This window comes from Acipenser ruthenus, chromosome 4 (assembly GCF_902713425.1).
Source record: "Acipenser ruthenus chromosome 4, fAciRut3.2 maternal haplotype, whole genome shotgun sequence".
NCBI classification, from domain to species: domain Eukaryota; kingdom Metazoa; phylum Chordata; class Actinopteri; order Acipenseriformes; family Acipenseridae; genus Acipenser; species Acipenser ruthenus.
In genome coordinates, this window is record NC_081192.1 from 100,515,104 (window position 1) to 100,535,672 (window position 20,569).

General features: G+C 39.6%; 1 protein-coding gene across 7 annotated transcripts in view; it reads left to right on the forward strand.

Moving 5' to 3' along the window:
• Positions 1 to 20,569, forward strand: part of LOC117971028 (zinc finger E-box-binding homeobox 1-like) — an 84,365-nt gene that overhangs the window by 58,310 nt on the left and 5,486 nt on the right. For 4 of the 7 annotated variants that reach the window (XM_059023242.1, XM_059023246.1, XM_059023244.1 and 1 more), the window contains exons 3-7: positions 4,921 to 4,980; positions 9,527 to 9,685; positions 12,866 to 13,068; positions 13,484 to 13,589; positions 17,157 to 18,958. In XM_059023242.1, the coding sequence (XP_058879225.1) occupies positions 4,921 to 4,980; positions 9,527 to 9,685; positions 12,866 to 13,068; positions 13,484 to 13,589; positions 17,157 to 18,958 (2,330 nt within the window). The remainder of the gene's footprint in view (positions 1 to 4,920; positions 4,981 to 9,526; positions 9,686 to 12,865; positions 13,069 to 13,483; positions 13,590 to 17,156; positions 18,959 to 20,569) is intronic. The other 3 variants (XM_059023243.1, XM_059023241.1, XM_059023247.1) reach the window with 2 other exon arrangements.

The window sequence follows — 20,569 nt, forward strand, 5'->3', positions numbered from 1 at the left end:
TCTCTCTCTCTCTCTCTCTCTCTCTCTCTCTCTCTCTCTCTCTTTATATTTGAAATTGCAAATATAAAAAATAGATATTCAGTCATAAGAAACCCATCATGGAAGACTAGCAACCTTGTGTGGTATATTTTGCCAAAAATTTAACAAAATAAAATGCGTAGGAGAGACAGGTACAGCATTATATACAAGAATATAGACTCTCCTCCTATCAAACATAAGATATTAAAAAAAAGGAAATTAGCCAATAGTTCAATACAAAAAATGAGATTGCAATTTGTAGTTTTAGAAGAAATAAAATTACATAATGTACAATACAGAAAAATAAAGGAAAATAAATGGATATAGACTCAATACCATGATGCCTGAAGGTTTAAATAGGAAGGAATAGCAGATCATTAACTATGTAGTAAATTACATCACACACATAAATATATAAATAAGTGTGTGTAGTTACCATGGCATCAAAACCCTGTAAGTACCTCCCTTCACAAAAGGTATGTTAAACATACCGAAACATTGGGAAGCAAAAACTCACACACCCACAGGCGCATACCACAAGAAGAGTCAGAAGGAAATCACTTCAGAGAAACTGCCCATCTTTATAAAGCACCACAGGAAGCCATTGTAGCCTGAGGCCAGACACCACATGGTCTTTGTACCCAGTGGCGACACAAAGCAACTTCAAGAGAAAGCACTCCTGTTACCCCTTTCAAACCCTGAAAAATACATGCCCAGTCCAGTTCCCAGGGTCTTTGGACTGGTTATGTATGTGTTCATTAGCATTGACCGCAGTACCAGTTCTGTCTCATTGGATCTGTGCTGTGTGCTTATCTGGTGTCATTTAGAAACAGGATAATTCTGCCATAAAAGCAGCAAAATGAACCGCATTTGATTTTCACTTTAAGATTGCTGCAATATTTATAACACTCTTCCGCACTGAGCCATTGCTATTGTAAAATTCAACTGAAGGGAAACACGGTTACATGATTTGGCCACCTGGGGCAATGTGTGCTATGCAAGTTACCCCGTTAAAACCCCTACATGTTCTTATTAAACACAATTCGAGGGAATGAATGCAGTGTTAGCCGTCATTTAAACACAGTACAGGCTTTGCAGAAAGATCTTTCTTAACTTTATATGAACTGTGTAATGAGGCCCTATTCAACTTTAAGGACTGTTTCAAGAAAAAGTGTGTGTTACCGCAGGGTATTAGAAAGTTTCAAGCAGTGATACCTAAATTTACTGTACTGTAAATGGAAAATGTGTGTATGTTATGATTTATGATTCTCTTAATGAAGCTAAGTCCATTTTTCAGGTGCAGAACTGGAAACAATTACAGTAGTTATTACAAATCCCCATTGCCCACCATTACTGTACCCCTATGTTGTGTGAAAAATCACGAGTACAACTGGCTCATTTTATTCAAGCTCTCCTGCATCGTACAGCAGTCATACCCAATCTCTACCAGCCCATCTCAGACTTGACAAATCGGAGACAAGAATGCCACATGACGTGTTACCCAAGGAGAGGGACACGTTCACAAGAGGACAAGTGGATGCTTTATATTTAGGAAGAATAGTACGCAGGCAACAGTGTTTTTATATTTCTCAGGGTTATACTGACTTTAATAAAAGCTGTAATATGTTTTGATAAACTGGAACAGCTTTTTTTAGGTTGGTAACAACCTGCTTGGGCCTGTGTTTGAATTTTAAATTTCTCTCGGTCATAATAATGAGCTGTAATGACTTGTTGTCCAGTGTTTTCGAATTAGTTTCTGAAGCAGGGCGCACAGTGGCTCTTATCTCGGTCCCTGCAGAGCAATATGGGGACATGGAGAAAGTAGCAGGCAAAGGAAAAATTGTGAACAAGATGGTTATGTATATGGCCTACCTCACAGGAAGTGGTTTTCCGCGTGAGGCTATTGGTATCAGTTTTTGGCACTACAGAGGTTATACAGTGTAGAGAAGTGAGTAGTTGCCATGGGTTTTATACTGAAATAGTTTATCTTGTATTGTAGGACAACATCTTTCATATTTTTGTGAAATTACAGTCTAAAGTGAAGTGAACTAAAAAATACCATAGCTGCAGACATTTTTTATTTTTTATGTTAGTTATTTCTTGAAATCCTAGATTGCTGTATAATAAATACTTTGGGAACAATTCTCCAAGCTATTTCACCCAAATCGTTATCACCATGTTTTTACCACTACTAAGAAACAAGTTCAGACTACAAAGAAATTGCTTATTTGGAGTGTTTTGGAGTAAAGGGCTTAGATAATGTAGTGCTTTGTTGTTAATATAAATCTCATGAAGTAGAAGAAATTAGTTATTCTAGAGATTATATTCAGAGCGTTGTGTGTCTGTCATTGAATATCAAAGGGGTAGTCACATGCTGCACATACAAATGGTGTGGTGTCAGTACGGGTCTGCTGTACCTGCAGCACACAGGAAGTGAATGGATGGGAAGAAATGGTTTAATATATTTGCATTGTTATTTTTAAAGAGAATTTCTATTTCTTGCCACTGATAAAAGACTGCACAGAGAATACATTCATGACATCCACATGTGCAGGACTACCGGCAAGTGTGAACATAGATTATTATTATTATTATTATTATTATTATTATTATTAAAACAACACTAAAACAGACCACACAAGGAAAGAACAGAAAAATAAAAACTGATTTTATTTCAGAATGCAATATGAAAAACTAGTAAGGGTCAAGTTGTTTCTCCCTAGTTTTTGTTTCATAATGTGTTATGCTACACTTGAGTACTTCAAAGGAAGCAACAGAAGCTGCAGTGTTTTCTACATCTCAATAAAATGTGTGAGAGTAAAAATATGTATCTTTGAACGTTACCGCTGAATATATAGACTATGAAACACCTGAGAATTAACTTATTAAATATATACAGCACCAATTTTCCCTTTTCTGTGTATTTTAATGTCGTTGGCTCATTTTGAAACCAATACACCAAGATAAACTAAGGTTTACATCCCCTCAAGTTGGGCTTTACTGTAATCAAGAAAGCAGAAACACATGTGGCGAAATGAGTGTGCCATCATCAAGTGTTTTATCAGATTAGCTTTGTTCCATTTCAGTCATTTGTAACTGACTCCCTCAAAAAAAAACAGATGGTGTTCATACTGTGGCATTTAGACTGAGCTGTTTCGATTTCTATTGAAATTTACCAAAGAAACTGAACAAAAACACATGATATGCAAATGCTAATACCTACATGCTTTGCATAAATTCAGCTCTTTTTCTACTTGTGTCTTCCCGTACAGTGAGAGATGCCATTTTAAGCCAGTAATTTGTTTTTATTAGCATTTAAATTCAGCTTCAACAGAACGGTCGTCTTACCTACCTTGAAAGAAGCAAGGCTCTGACTGGACAGCCCCCCCTTACAAAGCGATTGCCTGAAATCGACTCTGCCCCACATGAAGTCCAACGTATTCATGTTTGTTCCGTTCATTTGTATCTTCCTATTCAACAGCAAGTGGTTAAACATTAAAGGAAGGGACCCATTTAGAGTGCTGCTCCATGCTGGTGGTACCTTGCCTTGTGACTCACCACACCAGAGGCGTGCTATATTACACAACAGCCACACACCCTGGAGAGCGTTATTGTGCTTACACTATTATATTTAATTTATATTCAATAAAAAAAACACTAGTTTTATGGACTGTATCCTACAAAACTACAAAAATGTAATAAAATCAAACATCCTGCCATGTCTGATACACTTCGGTATGTAAGTGTGATGTTTGAAATTGCTGGATTCAAGGTGCTCTCGCTGTGGCAGACCAGATAGAAATTTCCTGATTTTAAAGAAAAGACATTCAGGCAGATTGGTTGATATTATAAATGTCTACCATTCCGTTTGCTTTCTGACATTGTTAGGTGAATGAATGAATAAATGTAAGAAAAGCTGAATATCGAAGTGGCCGGTAGCTCTTAACCACCTGCTGTAATGGCAGTGAATTTCAATTGAAAAGCTGTTGATCCCGACATGCTTTGATCTTAATGTGTAAAAACGGTTTGAAGAATCTGATGAGACAAAATAGTTCCGACCTGTGCGTTGTTGGGAATTGCCAGCATGGTTAGAATACCTAGACACTGGGCTCCATTTTCAAACCCATTTTAGAAAACATGAATATATTTTACTTTACTTTTTTTTAACCCTTTGAGTCATGATGGGACATTATTTTAGGGCCGTATGTTAACATATGCTGTTGGAAATCACATTGGAACCTCACGGGACTCCTAGGTCCCAGTCTGAGGTCGTGTAGAAATATATTAAAAAAAAAAAAAAAAAGTTTTGTCATGTTCCCATGTATATTCAATAAAGGAGTTCCTTTTTGAATTATATAACTTTATTTCGACAAAAATAATACAGGTCTCAAAGAGTCAAAGGATAAGCAACTTGTGATAAGGCAGCTAATGGTGTCATAAAGCCAACTGTCTTCTGATGAAGTCCACTGCCCAGAAGGCCAAACTATGGGACATTGAAGCAAACAGACACACTTTACACACTTCAGCTTTATCCAGGGCTTTATATATATATATATATATATATATATATATATATATATATATATATATATATATATATATATATATATATATCCTTTTGATGCTGAGTACCCTGGGAGACTGTATTGATGGACACGCTGGTCAATGTAGCCACAGAATTGAGGGAGGAGACAGATTGGAGGGGCACCTGCTATCATGCTCCTTGTGAAGTCACTGAGGTCCTTCTGCTTGTGCATAATTGTTCTTGCATAGTTGAACACAATGCTACTCTCACACAATTCATATAGGCAGGATTGCATGCACACTAATGTATTTTCTCATTTCCTTTGGTCAGTCAGATAGTATCTTTCCTCATGTCAAGTTTTCGTTTTGTCACTCCAGAAACAAAAGGAGAAGACACCTTGGGGCCTGAAGCTCAGCCAGGGGACGTTGGATTTAAAGGTAGGAATGTGTCAAATTTATGCATAAATAGGTTCATAAAACAGCAAATTGTAATACCACCTTAAATCTCTGTCACAAACACAATGCAGTATCTGAAACTTTTGATTAATTAACTTTTGAGTTTGTTCTTTTGTAGAATTTGTTTCTTGAAGATGATATAAAATATTACTGCATTGTGTCAGTCAGATTTCAGATTTTTTTCCTTGCTTGTTAGATTCCACAATCTTAATAAGTGAGCCATATAAATACCTTATTTGTCAAAGCTGTCATGCTGTAGATGCAGCGGCAGCAGCAGCAGCGCTCCGTTTTAAAATCACAAATTTAAGCAGATCTGGTATATTCTCCAAACATGTACTTTTCTGCTAGCTTGCACTGCATAATTTAACTGTGGAAAAACAAGGTATTCAATCACTCTGTGTCAAGTACATTTACCCATACAATTCTAAGCACTGGATAAACAGGACTGTATTTTTTTCAATTTCAGATCAATTGCTAAATATGTGACAATTTATAGTGGATCAAGCAAGCAAAATCCTTTTTTATTGCCTTTTAATAGGGCACCTACTTTGTGTGGTGTTTTAAAGCCAAGTACTTAATGCATCCTGCTTTTTTACAAACTGTTTAGGGTTCTTACTTTCACGACTGGGATAACTCGAGATCACATGTACTTGCACAAGTGCATTAGTGTCTCACTAAACTGGACAGGACGGGATATATATATATGGATCACACACATTTTATAGTGCTGAATTTATTTTAAATGTGTAAATCATTGCGCTGAAATAACATTCATGTGTTCTATGTACACATGCAATTCGGATGGATGATGCAATTCACAGTGACCTAGCGTCACACTTAATTGGATATTACTGGGGGACATGCATTGTGTCCGGCATATCCGAATCTACGGCATACCGGTGTCTGTATTAGCGAGGGACTGCTGTAGCTTCAGTGGCTCCAGGGATTTGGTGACATCTTCTTCTCAAGTCCTCATTTTTTCTTGTTTGTTCTTTTGAATTCAGATGTACAGGAAGGGGATTCCTTTGTAGCCCCACCTTTTCATTTGCTGTTGTTAATACATGGTCACCAATGTAAAGAGCTATTGCATACAAAAAAGGAAAGGAAGGGGCAGGATTAGGAAGGGAGGCTAGATATCACCTTTTCATCTGCCTCAAGAAGCTACACAAAAACCCCAGATAATAACTGGGACCAGCACAAAAACAAGAGGGAACTAAATAATATAAAGCTGTCAAAACGTGAATATAATTCTTATGAGGGGAGGAACAGTGACTTCTCTCTTGGGCCTCTCTCAAGCAGAGACTTCTAACTGCGAATTGTGCACGAGTTTTGTAATGTGAACTAGATGCTCACCAATGACGAAGATGAAACCACAAAGCTCTTTTTTTTTTTTTTTTAATTGATGCCTGGGCCAAATTTGAACCCAGGTCTGCGGTGGTGATTAGCCTTCTGCTCCATCTAGTCCCTTATTTTGTTATGCCTCTTTAATTTCTTCCCTGAAACAAATAAGGGAATATGCTCCCCAATTGCAATGATTCGTTCTATTAGGTCACTGGGATGAAGACTGCAGATTGAGATAATAGGAAGGGCTGTGTTTTTTTATTATCGTTCCCACTTTCCCAAGACCTGGCTCCAGCACAGTGTCGTGTTATTTAGGAGGGGTGGGGCAATCTGGCAATGGTTTGGTCCTGTTAAAAGCATTTAGGAACCTAGCAACAGTTGATTTTTGTGTTTAGAGCTGTTTCCCAGTGGCTTGCCGTCGGAAGCAGCACCACCTATTTAGTTTACTAATGTTACAGTTTGGAACACAAATCTTGAACACTAATCTGTTGAGGTCATGCAGTTTCAGCACTTCTGTAGGTTCTGGGTGTTTATCAGAAGAAAAAGATTATTTTGTTTTTATCTCTTCCTTTACTAGAAGTTTCCCCCAAACAAACCTTTTTCAAAATATATAAATTGCACAAGAGCGGTGAAAAAGGTAAACAGCGACTATGATACTTTTTTTTAAACTAAGAAATATCAACAGGAATACACAGTGTTTTTTGTTCATTTTATACTTTAAGTATTTTATACTTCAACATTGTCTGTTTGGCCGTACTAAGTGTTTGACCGTGACTGCTGTATTTAGTAATCTAGTGATAGCATAACGGTAGTGATGTAACTTCATCACGTTGTATCTTTTCAAAGATTACATTCAATTTTAAGCTTGAAATGAGCTGTTTCTTTGGTGTGCTGGGGAACAGCACTGCACACACTAACAGGGAGGTCATGAGGATTGTTTTGTCAGTCCTGTAATGCTAAACCTGTGGTCTTTCTAATTACATTTCAGCCATGTAATTACATTTCTCCAGTACAACTATTTGAAACTGGTGTATCTTGTGTCAGTTATACAATGGAGAATTAACCCTGCTCTTGTGGTTTGATGCCATTGGGGGGTGTGTGTGAGTGTGTCTTGCAGATGACTCTGCAAAACTCTGCTGTGGATAAACTTTGTTCTTTCCCAATGAACAATCTAACCTAGAACAGAACATTTCATGCTGTATTAAAATACAGACAAAATTGGTCGGGCTTTGTGGTTCAATGTCAGCCGTAAGGTACGAATCGCTTCAGCCCTTGGTGTCCAAATCGATATACTGTTCAGTATTACAGTATCCATGATTATTTCTGATTTAACTGTCAACTGGTATTTTTCATTTCCTTTTGGAAACGCTTCTCATTAGTTGTGGGTGTAACTATGAAGAGAGGTGTTCAGGTATGTTAAGTAAAAGAATAAAGTCCAGGAGATCCTGGTCCAAACTTAATCTCAACCACCAGCTGCTGATGTTTATACCCCCACCATTTGGCTGCCACAATTTAACTGCACACCAGTGAGTATATAGACCACCTGCTGGGCATTTAACACATTACAGCTCACTCTGTGTAATTACTTCCTCTTTCCTACTGGTTGTGGGTAGGTCGTTATGGGTATCCTATGAATATGCATACTGTAACTCCATGGTTTAGTGGCAATCTACGCCATAGTAGTGGCACTTAAAGGTCTATGTATGTGTCCTCTCTACTAGCCCCTAACTATTAGACAGATGTCTACATAAAAATAAAAAGTCACATCTGGTAATGATTGGCAGTGACGCAGGCAGACAGTGAGAGAGTCCAGGAATTGAGCAATGAGTCCTAACTCCCCTCTTAACCTTCATAGACTCCAGGGCAGGGTGCTAGGTCAGTGTGGGAGCATTTGCAGTATGTGACTGTCTGTGCTGCCCTAGTGCGTCTTGAATAAACATAGGTTTTTTTTTAGTTTTTTTTTTTTTTTAAATATAAACCTTATGTGTCCTTGCATCTTACAAAGTGACATCTGGTGCTCATTCTCGAAGGGGATATGTACTTATGACACCCTGCACCCCCTTCCAGATGTCCTTGTCTGTAGGCCCTGGTTCTGTTCTATAAAGATATTTCACCTGTTTAATATCTTTTAATATACAGTTCCAGTGATGCAGGGGGGTGTTGCCCATATTGTGGATGACATCAGTTTGTTCCACTATGTATAAGCCATGTGTATTACACCCCTCAGTGTCTCTCAATTATTTTCAATTTTAGACCAGACCTGGTCGTTTGGCTTGTCTGCTAGTTAACTTACTCCACAGTTCAGCCTGTCAAAACTATTTCTAAGCAAATTCAACTTACTTTGGGATTATAAATATAGAAATCAAATCTAACTTTGTTTAATATAAAATACATGAATCAACTTTTTTTTTTTAACAAATCTAAAACTTATGACTGGTTCGCAGACTGTATCCTGGGGGGTGAGGTAAAGGTATGATTTGTATGCGTGTAATTCAGTTCTATGGGTGTATGTGTTTTTTTAATAGATACAAGACATGCACAAATATGAAGCCAAAAATGAGCTCTCAAGACACCTATTTTGTGGGGGTGGAACTGTGGGGGTCTTTGTTGTTCAATAAAAACATGATTGTGGGAAGATTACTATTAAAAAAAAAAAAAAAAAAGTCATGCCAGCAGCCCGAAAAGGTACAAAATATTTATTATGTAACGGAGCCTCTCTGCTCAGGTTCTTTTGCACCCTTCAAATAACAGACACTAATAACAGACACAAAATGAAGTAATAAAACACAAACCTAACTCCCAATGGAGTACGAACTAACTTTTTCACAATCCCTAAACTATAAGCCGGACGGCTAAGCCATTTACTGCTTCAGCAAAACACTTATAACACAAACAAGTTACACACAGCACACAATATTCCCAGTACCTTCTTTTTCTTCTGACCACACAGGTCTTTGGCCTTCACACAGACAGCCCCAACAGACATTTGTGACCTGCTTTTATACCTGCCTGCTTAGTCACAGGCAGGTGTCCCTCATTAAATAAGAGCCAGGTGATTCCACTTCTGGCTCAACTCCAACCCTATGGCATTCTGGGGGATGTAGTCTTATATCAAACCCCAAGACTACATTTTTTTCTCTCCTCCCCCTACTCTGCCACATTATATATATTTTTTGTTCTCCTTCAGTAGACGATGCATGTGGCTCGGAAGCTGAAGATGAACAAAACAATGACCCGATCGTGGAGGAAATGCTGCAGCAGGCAGACACTGCTGTCATCTACCCAGAGGCACCTGAGGAGGAGCAGAGGCAGGGGACACCCGAAGCCAGCGGCCATGACGAAAACGGTAAGCACACTACCACAGCCTGCAGTAACAGAACCGTACTGTACCTTTACAACCTGCAATAGAACCGTACTGTACCTTTACAACCTGCAGCAACAGAACCGTGCTGTACCTTTACAACCTGCAGCAACAGAACCGTGCTGTACCTTTACAACCTGCAGCAACAGAACCGTACTGTACCTTTACAACCTGCAGCAACAGAACCGTACTGTACCTTTACAACCTGCAGCAACAGAACCGTACTGTACCTTTACAACCTGCAGCAACAGAACCGTGCTGTACCTTTACAACCTGCAGCAACAGAACCGTGCTGTACCTTTACAACCTGCAGTAACAGAACCGTACTGTACCTTTACAACCTGCAGCAACAGAACCGTACTGTACCTTTACAACCTGCAGCAACAGAACCGTACTGTACCTTTACAACCTGCAGCAACAGAACCATACTGTACCTTTACAACCTGCAGCAACATAACCATGCTGTACCTTTACAACCTGCAACAGAACCGTGCTGTACCTTTACAACCTGCAACAGAACCGTGCTGTACCTTTACAACCTGCAACAGAACCGTGCTGTACCTTTACAACCTGCAGCAACAGAACTGTACTGTACCTTTACAACCTGCAACAGAACCGTACTGTACCTTTACAACCTGCAACAGAACCGTGCTGTACCTTTACAACTTGCAGCAACAGAACCATGCTGTACCTTTACAACCTGCAGCAACAGAACCGTGCTGTACCTTTACAACCTGCAGTAACAGAACCGTACTGTACCTTTACAACCTGCAGCAACAGAACCGTACTGTACCTTTACAACCTGCAGCAACAGAACCGTACTGTACCTTTACAACCTGCAGCAACAGAACCATACTGTACCTTTACAACCTGCAGCAACAGAACCGTGCTGTACCTTTACAACCTGCAACAGATCCGTACTGTACCTTTACAACCTGCAGCAACAGAACCGTACTGTACCTTTACAACCTGCAACAGAACCGTACTGTACCTTTACAACGTGCAACAGAACCATACTGTACCTTTACAACCTGCAGCAGAACCGTACTGTACCTTTAGAACCTGCAGCAACAGAACCGTGCTGTACCTTTACAACCTGCAGCAACAGAACCGTACTGTACCTTTACAACCTGCAACAGAACCGTACTGTACCTTTACAATCTGCAGCAACAGAACCATACTGTACTTTTAAGTTAAGAGTTTATGCCCCGTTTCCACTGCCTGACACTCCTGGCTATGGCTGCCCACTGCTCACACAAGCGGCTGAGTGTGGATATCATCTGCTCAGGGTTTGCATCTCATACTCGATGTAGCCAAACTGGCCGCAAAGGAAGTGTGTCATCACCAGGGATCATAGGAATCTATTTGCTGCAGAATAATGTGGATTTTCTATGCTGTCAGAGAATTTTTAGTTTTACATTTGCAAAAAACATGCAAGTTTTTTTTTGTTGTTTATAACTCAATTTGGGGCAGCAGTGTGGAGTAGTGGTTAGGGCTCTAGACTCTTGACTGGCGGGTCGTGGGTTCAATCCCAGGTGGGGGACACTGCTGCTGTACCCTTGAGCAAGGTACTTTACCTAGATTGCTCCAGTAAAAACCCAACTATATAAATGGGTAATTTTATATGTAAAAATAATGTGTAAAAAAATAATGTAATTGTATGTAAAAAATAATGTGATATCTTGTAACAATTTTAAGTCGCCCTGGATAAGGGCGTCTGCTAAGAAATAAATAATAATAATTTATTTTAATTGCGGAATAACGTGGATTTTTTTTTTGTTTTCATCAGAGAATTTTTTTTTTTTTAACGGAGAACTAGGATCTCTGGTCATCATGTAGCCAGGAGGGGTTTAAGCTCTTTGTTTACGGCCATGCTGAGACATGTGGAACTTGATCTATAAAAACGAAGCGACATTCGCCCCATTCCCCCCCAAAAAGAGGCATTTTTTTCCTTACACGGAGCTGCATTGATTATTAAGGCATTTCTTTATGATGTGTTATTGTTTTATGTTTCACTTTCCCTACGTCTTCTTTTGGAGGGTTAATTTAAGTGGGTCTTGAGAAGGCTGTCTAAAATCATATGTACTTCCATAATGAAAATAGCAATGAACTTTCCTTCAAGTTCGGCTTCCATTGCCCGGACTGCTTTGTTCTAAAGGCAGTGTTGCCGTCAGTTTCATTAAAACAAAACACAGTGCCATCCCACAATCCCCCAGTGACTTTTGACACACATTTGCGAGGTTGGCCAGGTTTGTAAAAAAGCAGCGGCTAGCCGTGGGCATCTGAAGCCTGTAGAGCCAGGCAGTGGAATTGAAGCATTTTCAAAAGCAGTCTTGGTTATGACTGGAGGCAGTACAACTCTGTAGGGAATCTGCATTAAATCTGTGAATTAGGACTTGTATTGACCATGCCTGGATCCTCCCTATTTGAGAATGCATTACAGATTGAAGCACAAAGCTGGCAAACAGATCACTTTAAAATTCAAGCAGATTTGATACATGTAATTTAATTTAAGCAGGAAAGGAACTACCATTTATCTGAAATCAAATAGACCAACAAAATGGTGGTGGGGGAGGTACATGTTTTTTTGTCTTTTTTTGTTTTGTACTTTTTCTTTTTTTTTTTACATTTTTGGTAATCAGAAATCCCCAGTGATTTGTATTATTTTTTTCAGAAGTTTGCTTGACTCTTGACAAATACAAAGTTCCCCTGAAGAATAAATGAAGCACTAAGTTGCATTGAGGAGCAGTTACCATTAAAAAGATAGTATTGCTTTGCTTTTTCACTTGCTTGATCTCCTTTATAAAGTCGACTTGGTTACAATCCTGTTCATCTCCAGTATTTTCCCCTACCTGGATTCAGGGCTTGTAATTTTCTGATTTCACTTCATCCTCAACCCGGATCATTAGGAGACATTCAAAAGTCTGTCAACTCCAATTATTTTTTCCAACCTTGCAATCACTGACACTGAATGGCTTTCGAATTCCCCCTACACCTAAAACACTCTCCTTGAATATTGATTCCTCCCTCTGGAAGATAGGCAGTGACAAACATGTGATTATTATTTTCAATTGAAATGAAGTGGGTGAAAAGAGAAAGTGTTTCAATCTATAAAGCGTTCTGTGAGTAGGGGGTTATTTCTTGTTCTTGTTTTATCCGGCACAGGGACGGCAGATGCATTTTCTCAGCTGCTCACGTGTCCGTACTGTGACAGAGGATACAAGCGATACACGTCTCTGAAAGAACACATCAAGTACAGGCACGAGAAGAATGAAGACAACTTCAGCTGTTCCCTCTGCAGTTACACGTTTGCCTACAGAACACAACTTGAACGTCACATGACGGCGCACAAATCTGGGCGGGATCAGGTAGGGTGTTTTGATTGATTGATTTATTTTTTTTAACAATCATCCCTTGTCCAAGCCAGACCTTTTAAATATTTTATTGAAGCTCCAGTAAATAATTCAAGCCCAGTATTGGAACATGGTGCAGGATCGTTTAAGTGCCACAAGTGAGCACGGTCCTAGATCATAATACTGCCATTAACTTAATGTCTATTTTACTGTAATTTAAGATTTATATCCAGCTATTATGAAATGCCAATTGTACCATGTGTACATGTTAGTGTTGCTGTATTTCAGTTACAAAAGCCAGGATTCAATATCCGGTTACCTGGTGTCTAGCCAAAGTGTAAATACGTAGATCAGCTTACAAACAAAATGTGGTAAACCAGATTTTTGTGTAACCTGAGAAATTGAAAATTTGTATTAATTTGTTTTGTAGCGTCATGTAGCACAGTCTGGGGGTAATCGGAAATTTAAGTGCACTGAATGTGGAAAGGCATTTAAATACAAGCACCACCTAAAGGAGCACTTGCGTATCCACAGTGGTAAGTACTGAATCCCAGCTTTCAGCTGCTTAAACACTAACTAAAAGTCAGGCAATAGATTGTCAAGAACATTATTAACCCTTGTACTGTGTTGTCACTATGGGTGGCAGAAACAGGGATGCTGTCTTTCTCTACAGAAACTGTTTGTGTTACCGGACATTATGTTTTAACATGAAATATTTGAAGAAAATAAAGAAATCAATACAGTCATAGAGAATCTATGAAAAACGTATACTGTTCCTGTGCTTTATGGTTTTATATATATTGAGAGATAGAGAGAGATAATAGATGGGCTTCAGTGAGTTACAGGAAAATAATTCCATCTAGGGTTTATGTGACATCATAAACTATGAGACCGTTAGGTCAAGTAGTTTATAAACTGTCACAGAAACCCAAGATGGAATTCTTTTCCTGTAACTCACTGAAGCCCATCTATTATTTTTTATAATACATGGATATTAGTATTTGTAATAAAAAGACAGTAAATGGGTGTTAAGGTTCAAATTGCAACTGAATTTAGTGAATAATAATGATGTAAATTAAGTCAAATATTAAAGAATCTTATATATAATTTTCGTTTTGATAATTCAGGAATGGTGAATTAAGCTGGGTAGATAATGAACTGCAAAACATAACGTATGTTTAAGGAAAAGGTGTTTCAATGGGGTTGCTTTTTTTTTTTTTTCTTAGTCGCTGTCAGAGTCAAAGATTATTTGTCTCGCTCGCTTATTTGGTGCTCCTGTTGGTGGAGGATGATTGTAAATCTTTACAGAGACAGAATTGTTAAAAGTGCCTAAAAACCACAAATTGTGGGTGTTGTCGAGTGATTGAAAACGAGACATTTTGTGTTTTGAAAGTGGTCTCGGGGTGCACAGGAGTCAAATATGGGTCAAAGGTCAAGTATAATATTCTAGACGAATATGCCATTTTGACGTCAATACTGTGGTATTAGGCCCTTTTTTTCAAATGGCTCAGGATGCAAATATAGCCTTCATCCATGTATTTTTTTAAATATATATATATATATATATATATATATATATACACAGTGCCTTGCAAAAGTATTCAGACCCCTGACCAATTCTCTCATATTACTGAATTACAAATGGTACATTGAAATTTCGTTCTGTTTGATATTTTATTTTAAAACACTGAAACTCAAAATCAATTATTGTAAGGTGACATTTGGTTTTGTGTTGGGAAATATTTTTAAGAAATAAAAAACTGAAATATCTTGCTTGCATAAGTATTCAACCCCCACACATTAATATTTGGTAGAGCCACCTTTCGCTGCAATAACAGCTTTAAGTCTTTTGGGGTAAGTATGTACCAGCTTTGCACACAGTGTCAGAGTGATTTTGGCCCATTCTTCTTGGCAGATTTGCTCCAGGTTGTTCAGGTTGGTTGGACGACGCTTGTGGACCACAATTTTCAAATAGTGCCACAGATTCTCAATGGGATTGAGACCAGGACTTTGACTGGGCCACTGTAGGACATTCACCTTTTTGTTCTTGAGCCACTCCAATGTTGCTTTGGCCTTGTGCTTGGGATCATTGTCCTGCTGAAAGGTGAATTTCCTCCCAAGCTTCAGTTTTTTAGCGGACTGAAGCAGGTTCTCTTGCAGTATTTCCCTGTATTTTGCTCCATCCATTCTTCCTTCAATTTTAACAAGATGCCTAGTCCCTGCTGATGAGATGCATCCCCACAGCATGATGCTGCCACCACCATACTTCACTGTAGGGATGGTGGTGTCTTGAGGCATGGGCAGTGTTAGGTTTGCGCCACACATAGTGCTTTGAGTTTTGGCCAAAAAGCTCTATCTTGGTCTCATCTGACCACATAACCTTTTCCCACATCGCAGCTGGGTCACTCTCATGCTTTCTGGCAAACTCCAGACGTGCTTTCAGATGGTACTTTTTGAGTAACGGCTTCTTTCTTGCCACCCTCCCATACAGGCCAGTGTTATGCAGAGCTCTTGATATGGTTGACTGGTGCACCATTACTCCACTCCCAGCCACTGAACTCTGTAGCTCCTTCAAAGTGATTGTTGGCCTCTCTGGCCTTTTCTTGGCAGTGCCTGGGTGGTGTGATGCAGCTTCCTGATTATTGATCCAACTGTGCTCACTGGGATATCCAAACACTTGGATATTATTTTGTACCCTTTCCCTAATCTATGCATTTGTATTACTTTATCTCTAACTTCTGTAGAATGCTCTTTGGTCTTCATTTTCCTTCAGATTCACAGCCTGACCAATGATCCTTCAACAGTGGGGTTTTTATCCAGAAAATGTGACAGCAACTTTAATGGTTCACAGGTGGAGGCCAATGGTAAGGTAATTGTGTCTTCGTTAGGGCAATTTCTTTCATCGGTGTAAACTGGGAGCTTCCACAGCACAGGGGTTGAATACTTATGCAAGCAAGATATTTCAGTTTTTTATTTTCTTAAAAATATTTCCCAACATAAAACAATGTCACCTTACAATAATTGATTTTGAGTTTCAGTGTTTTAAACTAAAATATCAAACAGAACGAAATTTCAATGTACTATTTGTAATTCAGTAATATGAGAGAATTGGTCAGGGGTCTGAATACTTTTGCAAGGCACTGTATATATATATATATATATATATATATATATATATATATATATATATATATATCGTATTTACTCAAATTTAAGTCACCCCTGAATTCAAGTCGCACCCCAAAATTTGAAGACATAAAAAAAAGTTGAATTCAAGTCGCACTTAACTCTTAATGATAAAAACACAATAATTAATGATTAAATTACATTTTAATTTCTAGGTGCCAGCAGGGAACACTGTATTACTGTACATTAAAGCACCAGAGTAAGTCACAAACTATTACAAATGGGAAAAGAAAATAAGTACAGTTCAGTCCTTTCAGTGTATTGAATGGCAGTCCTTGCAGTTTATGGTAGCTGGAAAAAAGTAAATTACCTGTAACTTTATTTCAGTCAGCGTTATTGTCCTCATTTGTTTAATTTGACCAATGTGACTTTCTGTAACATTCAATAAGCAAAAATAGAAAAAAATATGAATTTTCTTTCAAAAGCTGCATCATAAAATCTGTGTGAAGTTCTCCATGTAGTCATTGTAATATACCAGTATCAGGAGTAATTGCTGTAGTGGCATTACTGTGTACAGTAGCTACCGTTCAAGCATGCCAGAATAATTGATAAGCGCAAATGTAAATTGGTCCCCTAACTGAAAAGCCCTAAATCAAAAAGTCAATCCCCCCTAAATTAGAAGTTTTATTTCTGTCCAAAAAGTGTGACTTAAATTTGAGTAAATACGGTTTTTAGTAAATCCCTTTTCTAAAACATTTTGCAGTCATCCTGGTAACTAGTTATGGTTCAGCCTACAAAACTGCTGTCTTACTGGCATAAAATGAGTAGCTTTTTTTCTCACACAATTTAAAATGATTGCATCCTAATTACCATTATAAAATGGAATTTGTCAACCCGAGCTTAACACGTGATTCAGTGGTGAGTCACAAAATGTCCCAGCAGTTGTATTTATTCCCATTCTTTCTCGTTCTTTCCAGGGGAGAAGCCATACGAATGTCCAAACTGCAAGAAGCGTTTTTCCCACTCCGGCTCTTACAGCTCCCACATTAGTAGTAAGAAATGCATTGGTGTGATGCCTGTGAACGGACGGCCTCGGCCGGCGGGCAAGACATCTCAGTGCCCTTCTCCATCCCTCTCTTCATCCCCCAGCACCCCTGCCAGAACACAGCTCCGGGAGAAGGGCGACAACAGCAAGCCTTTACAAGAACAGCTTCCCGTCAACCAAATCAAAATCGAACCTGTGGATTACGAGTACAAACCAATAGTGGTGACCTCTGGAATCGGCTGTGCCACGCCTTTGCAAAACGGGGCTTTCAACGGTGGCACTCCACTGCAGACCACGGCTTCACCCCAGGGTGTGGTGCAAGCTGTGGTCCTGCCAGCTGTTGGGCTGGTCTCGCCTATCAGCATCAACCTAAGCGACATTCAGAATGTTCTTAAGGTAGCCGTAGATGGGAACATTATCCGTCAAGTCCTAGAGAGCGCCCACGCCAATGCAGCCAAAGAACAAGGTGGAGTCCAGCCAGGGGGCCATTCCCTCATCTCAGCATTCAGTCTTCCTTTGGTCGATCAAGATGGAACAACCAAAATCATCATCAACTACAGTTTGGAGCAGCAGCCCAGCCAAGTCCAGATTCTGCCACAGAGCTTGAAGAAGGAGAACCCCAGCCCCATCGAAATCTGTAAAACGGAGAAGTTACCCGAAGACCTCACTGTTAAGCCTGGGAAAAGCAAAATTCCCAAGTCTGAAAACAGTAGCAGCACATGTCTGCTGTGCGATGACTGTCCAGGTGGTTTGGATGCACTTCAGGAGATTAAGCACTGTAATTTGAAAAGCGAAGGTGGAATTTTGACTTCTCAGGTTAATGGAGAGAATGCAGAGAAAACAGATTCCACTGTTTCGTCCCCCACCGCTGAGGGAAGTCTATCCCTCGGCCAGCCCCCCTTAAAGAACCTCCTGTCACTCCTAAAGGCATACTATGCCTTAAATGCACAGCCTACCACAGAGGAGCTCTCGAAGATTTCCGATTCAGTAAGCTTACCACTAGATGTGGTGAAGAAGTGGTTTGAAAAGATGCAGACTGGGCAGATCCCTGTGGGAGCTGCCAGTCCTTCTGAACACGAGGCCATTTCTTCTGAGAGTGATGAAACTCAGAATAGTTTAGATCCCGCAGGAGATATACCGGACAGCACGACAACCACAGAGAGGCCACTTCAATTGACTAAAACCCAAGTTATTTTAATAACTCCTTCAAGTGTGAAAACAAATAGCTCCAGAACTAACACACCTTCCCCATCACCACTAAATCTCTCTTCAACCGGGCCTGTGCTCGTGAAGACAGAAGAGGACACTGAGGAAGGGACACAGGCGGAACCTCTTGACCTATCACTACCAAAGCAACCCAGAGAGGAAATGGAACAGGCCACCAGTAGCAGTGTTTATCAAAACAGTGTTTACTCCGTTCAAGAAGAACCTTTGAACTTAACTTGCACAAAGAAGGATCAGCCGCAAAGTGACAGTATTAATACAAGCCCAAATCCTGTTTATGTTTGCCCACCAAGTGCCAACCCCATTAACATTGCTATACCCACAGTTACCACTCAGCTACCTACGATTGTGGCCATTAGCGACCAGAGCAGTGTCCCATGTCTGAGGGCTCTGGGTACCAACCAACAGACTATACTAATTCCACAGGTTACATACACATATTCCACTTTGGACACCAGTCCTGCAGTACCAGAAGCCCAGCAGAAAACAGTGCAAGTGAATGGAAGCCAGGTGTGTAAACAGGCCTTTAAATACCTCTCAACATATTTTAGAGTTGCAAGGTAATGACAGTAATGTGGTAAAAAGAAATCCATAAAACTAAAAAGCTTTAACTTTTTTTTTTTGTCCCTGTAATAGAGGACAGTAATGCCACCTTGAAGCACAGCAAGCTTCAGTACTTAGAGGAATTTAGAAAGATTAGGCGCTGAGGGAAGAGGTGTTGGTTGCTCAGTACTGAATACTACTAACGATAATAATTTATTGAATTTATAAAACGCCTTTCACGAGATCTCAAGGCGCTGTACAACAGTAACAATACAACAAAACCAGGAAAACAAAAACAAAATCAACACCAATACAATAAAAAATAATAATAATAATAATAATAATAATAATAATAATAATAATTTAAAAAGCTTTAGTATAAAAGTACGAGATTTAAAAACATGAAGAGAAGGAGCCTCCCTTACAGTGACTGGCAGTGAGTTCGATAGGCATGGGGCATAACAAGAGAAAGCCCAGTCACCCATCGACCGCAGCCTAGCTTTAGGAACCACTAGAAGATTCAGATCAGCTGATCACAGGGCGCAAGAAGGGGCATAAACATGTAAGAGGTCTTCCAGATATTTAGGAGCCAAATCATTAAGTGCCTTGTAGGTAAGAAGTAAAATCTTAAAATCGACCCTGAACCTCACTGGCAGCCAATGGAGGGAGGCCAGGACTGGGGTTATATGCTCAGATCCAGCAGCTCTAGTTAAAACCTGAGCTGCTGAATTCTGTACCAGCTGGAGTCTCTGAAGGACCCTGCTAGACACCCCAGCCAACAGACCATTACAATAATCAATGTGTGTGGAAATAAAAGCGTGAACCAGCTTCTCTGCATCTGAGATGGACAGAAAAGATCTTGAACGTGCAATATTACGCAAGTGGTAGAATTATATTTTCGTGGTGTTTTTACTGTGTTAGAAGGCCCTGTGCTGTTGGAAATACCGTCCTTTTGAATATGAATGTACACTGAGACCCTGTCTGCTTTAGCGACATTTAAGAACCCCTGGCACAGCGTTTCCCTGTGTAAATACTGTGTAACAGTTATCCACTTCTCCCTATAAAGAGAAGCTGTAGAGCAATGAAAGCACTCCACAGGACCAGCTCCTTTGCAGAGCTCCTCTGGATCTGTTTGGTGAAGAAACAGCAACTGATTCCCAATGTCTTAAAGGGGTGGAGACTGAACAGTTTACCTCTCCCCAGCCCCTCAGAGGCATTCGAAATGAGCTGCTGTTCCTCGGGCTCAATGTATTCTGTGGAGATCGGAATAGCTGCCAAAAATACAGCGCACAATACCAACGTACTTCCTGAAATTCTTTCCACTGAAGATTGAGAGAGTGCTTGGGATTAGAATCTTACCGGAATGTGAATGCCACAGCCAATGTATGTATAGCTTAGTTCCAACAGGGTCAGTTCCATTCATTTGTTTGTCTTTTGCGGTGCACCTACTGTACCAAGTACTTCTTCCCTGACTATCTTTACTGTAGAGCGGCTATCCTCAGTAAGGTATCCACTTCTAGATAGAGGCAGTTGTACATTAGGATTCAGAGACCAATCTCATTTCCCCGTGCTACACAG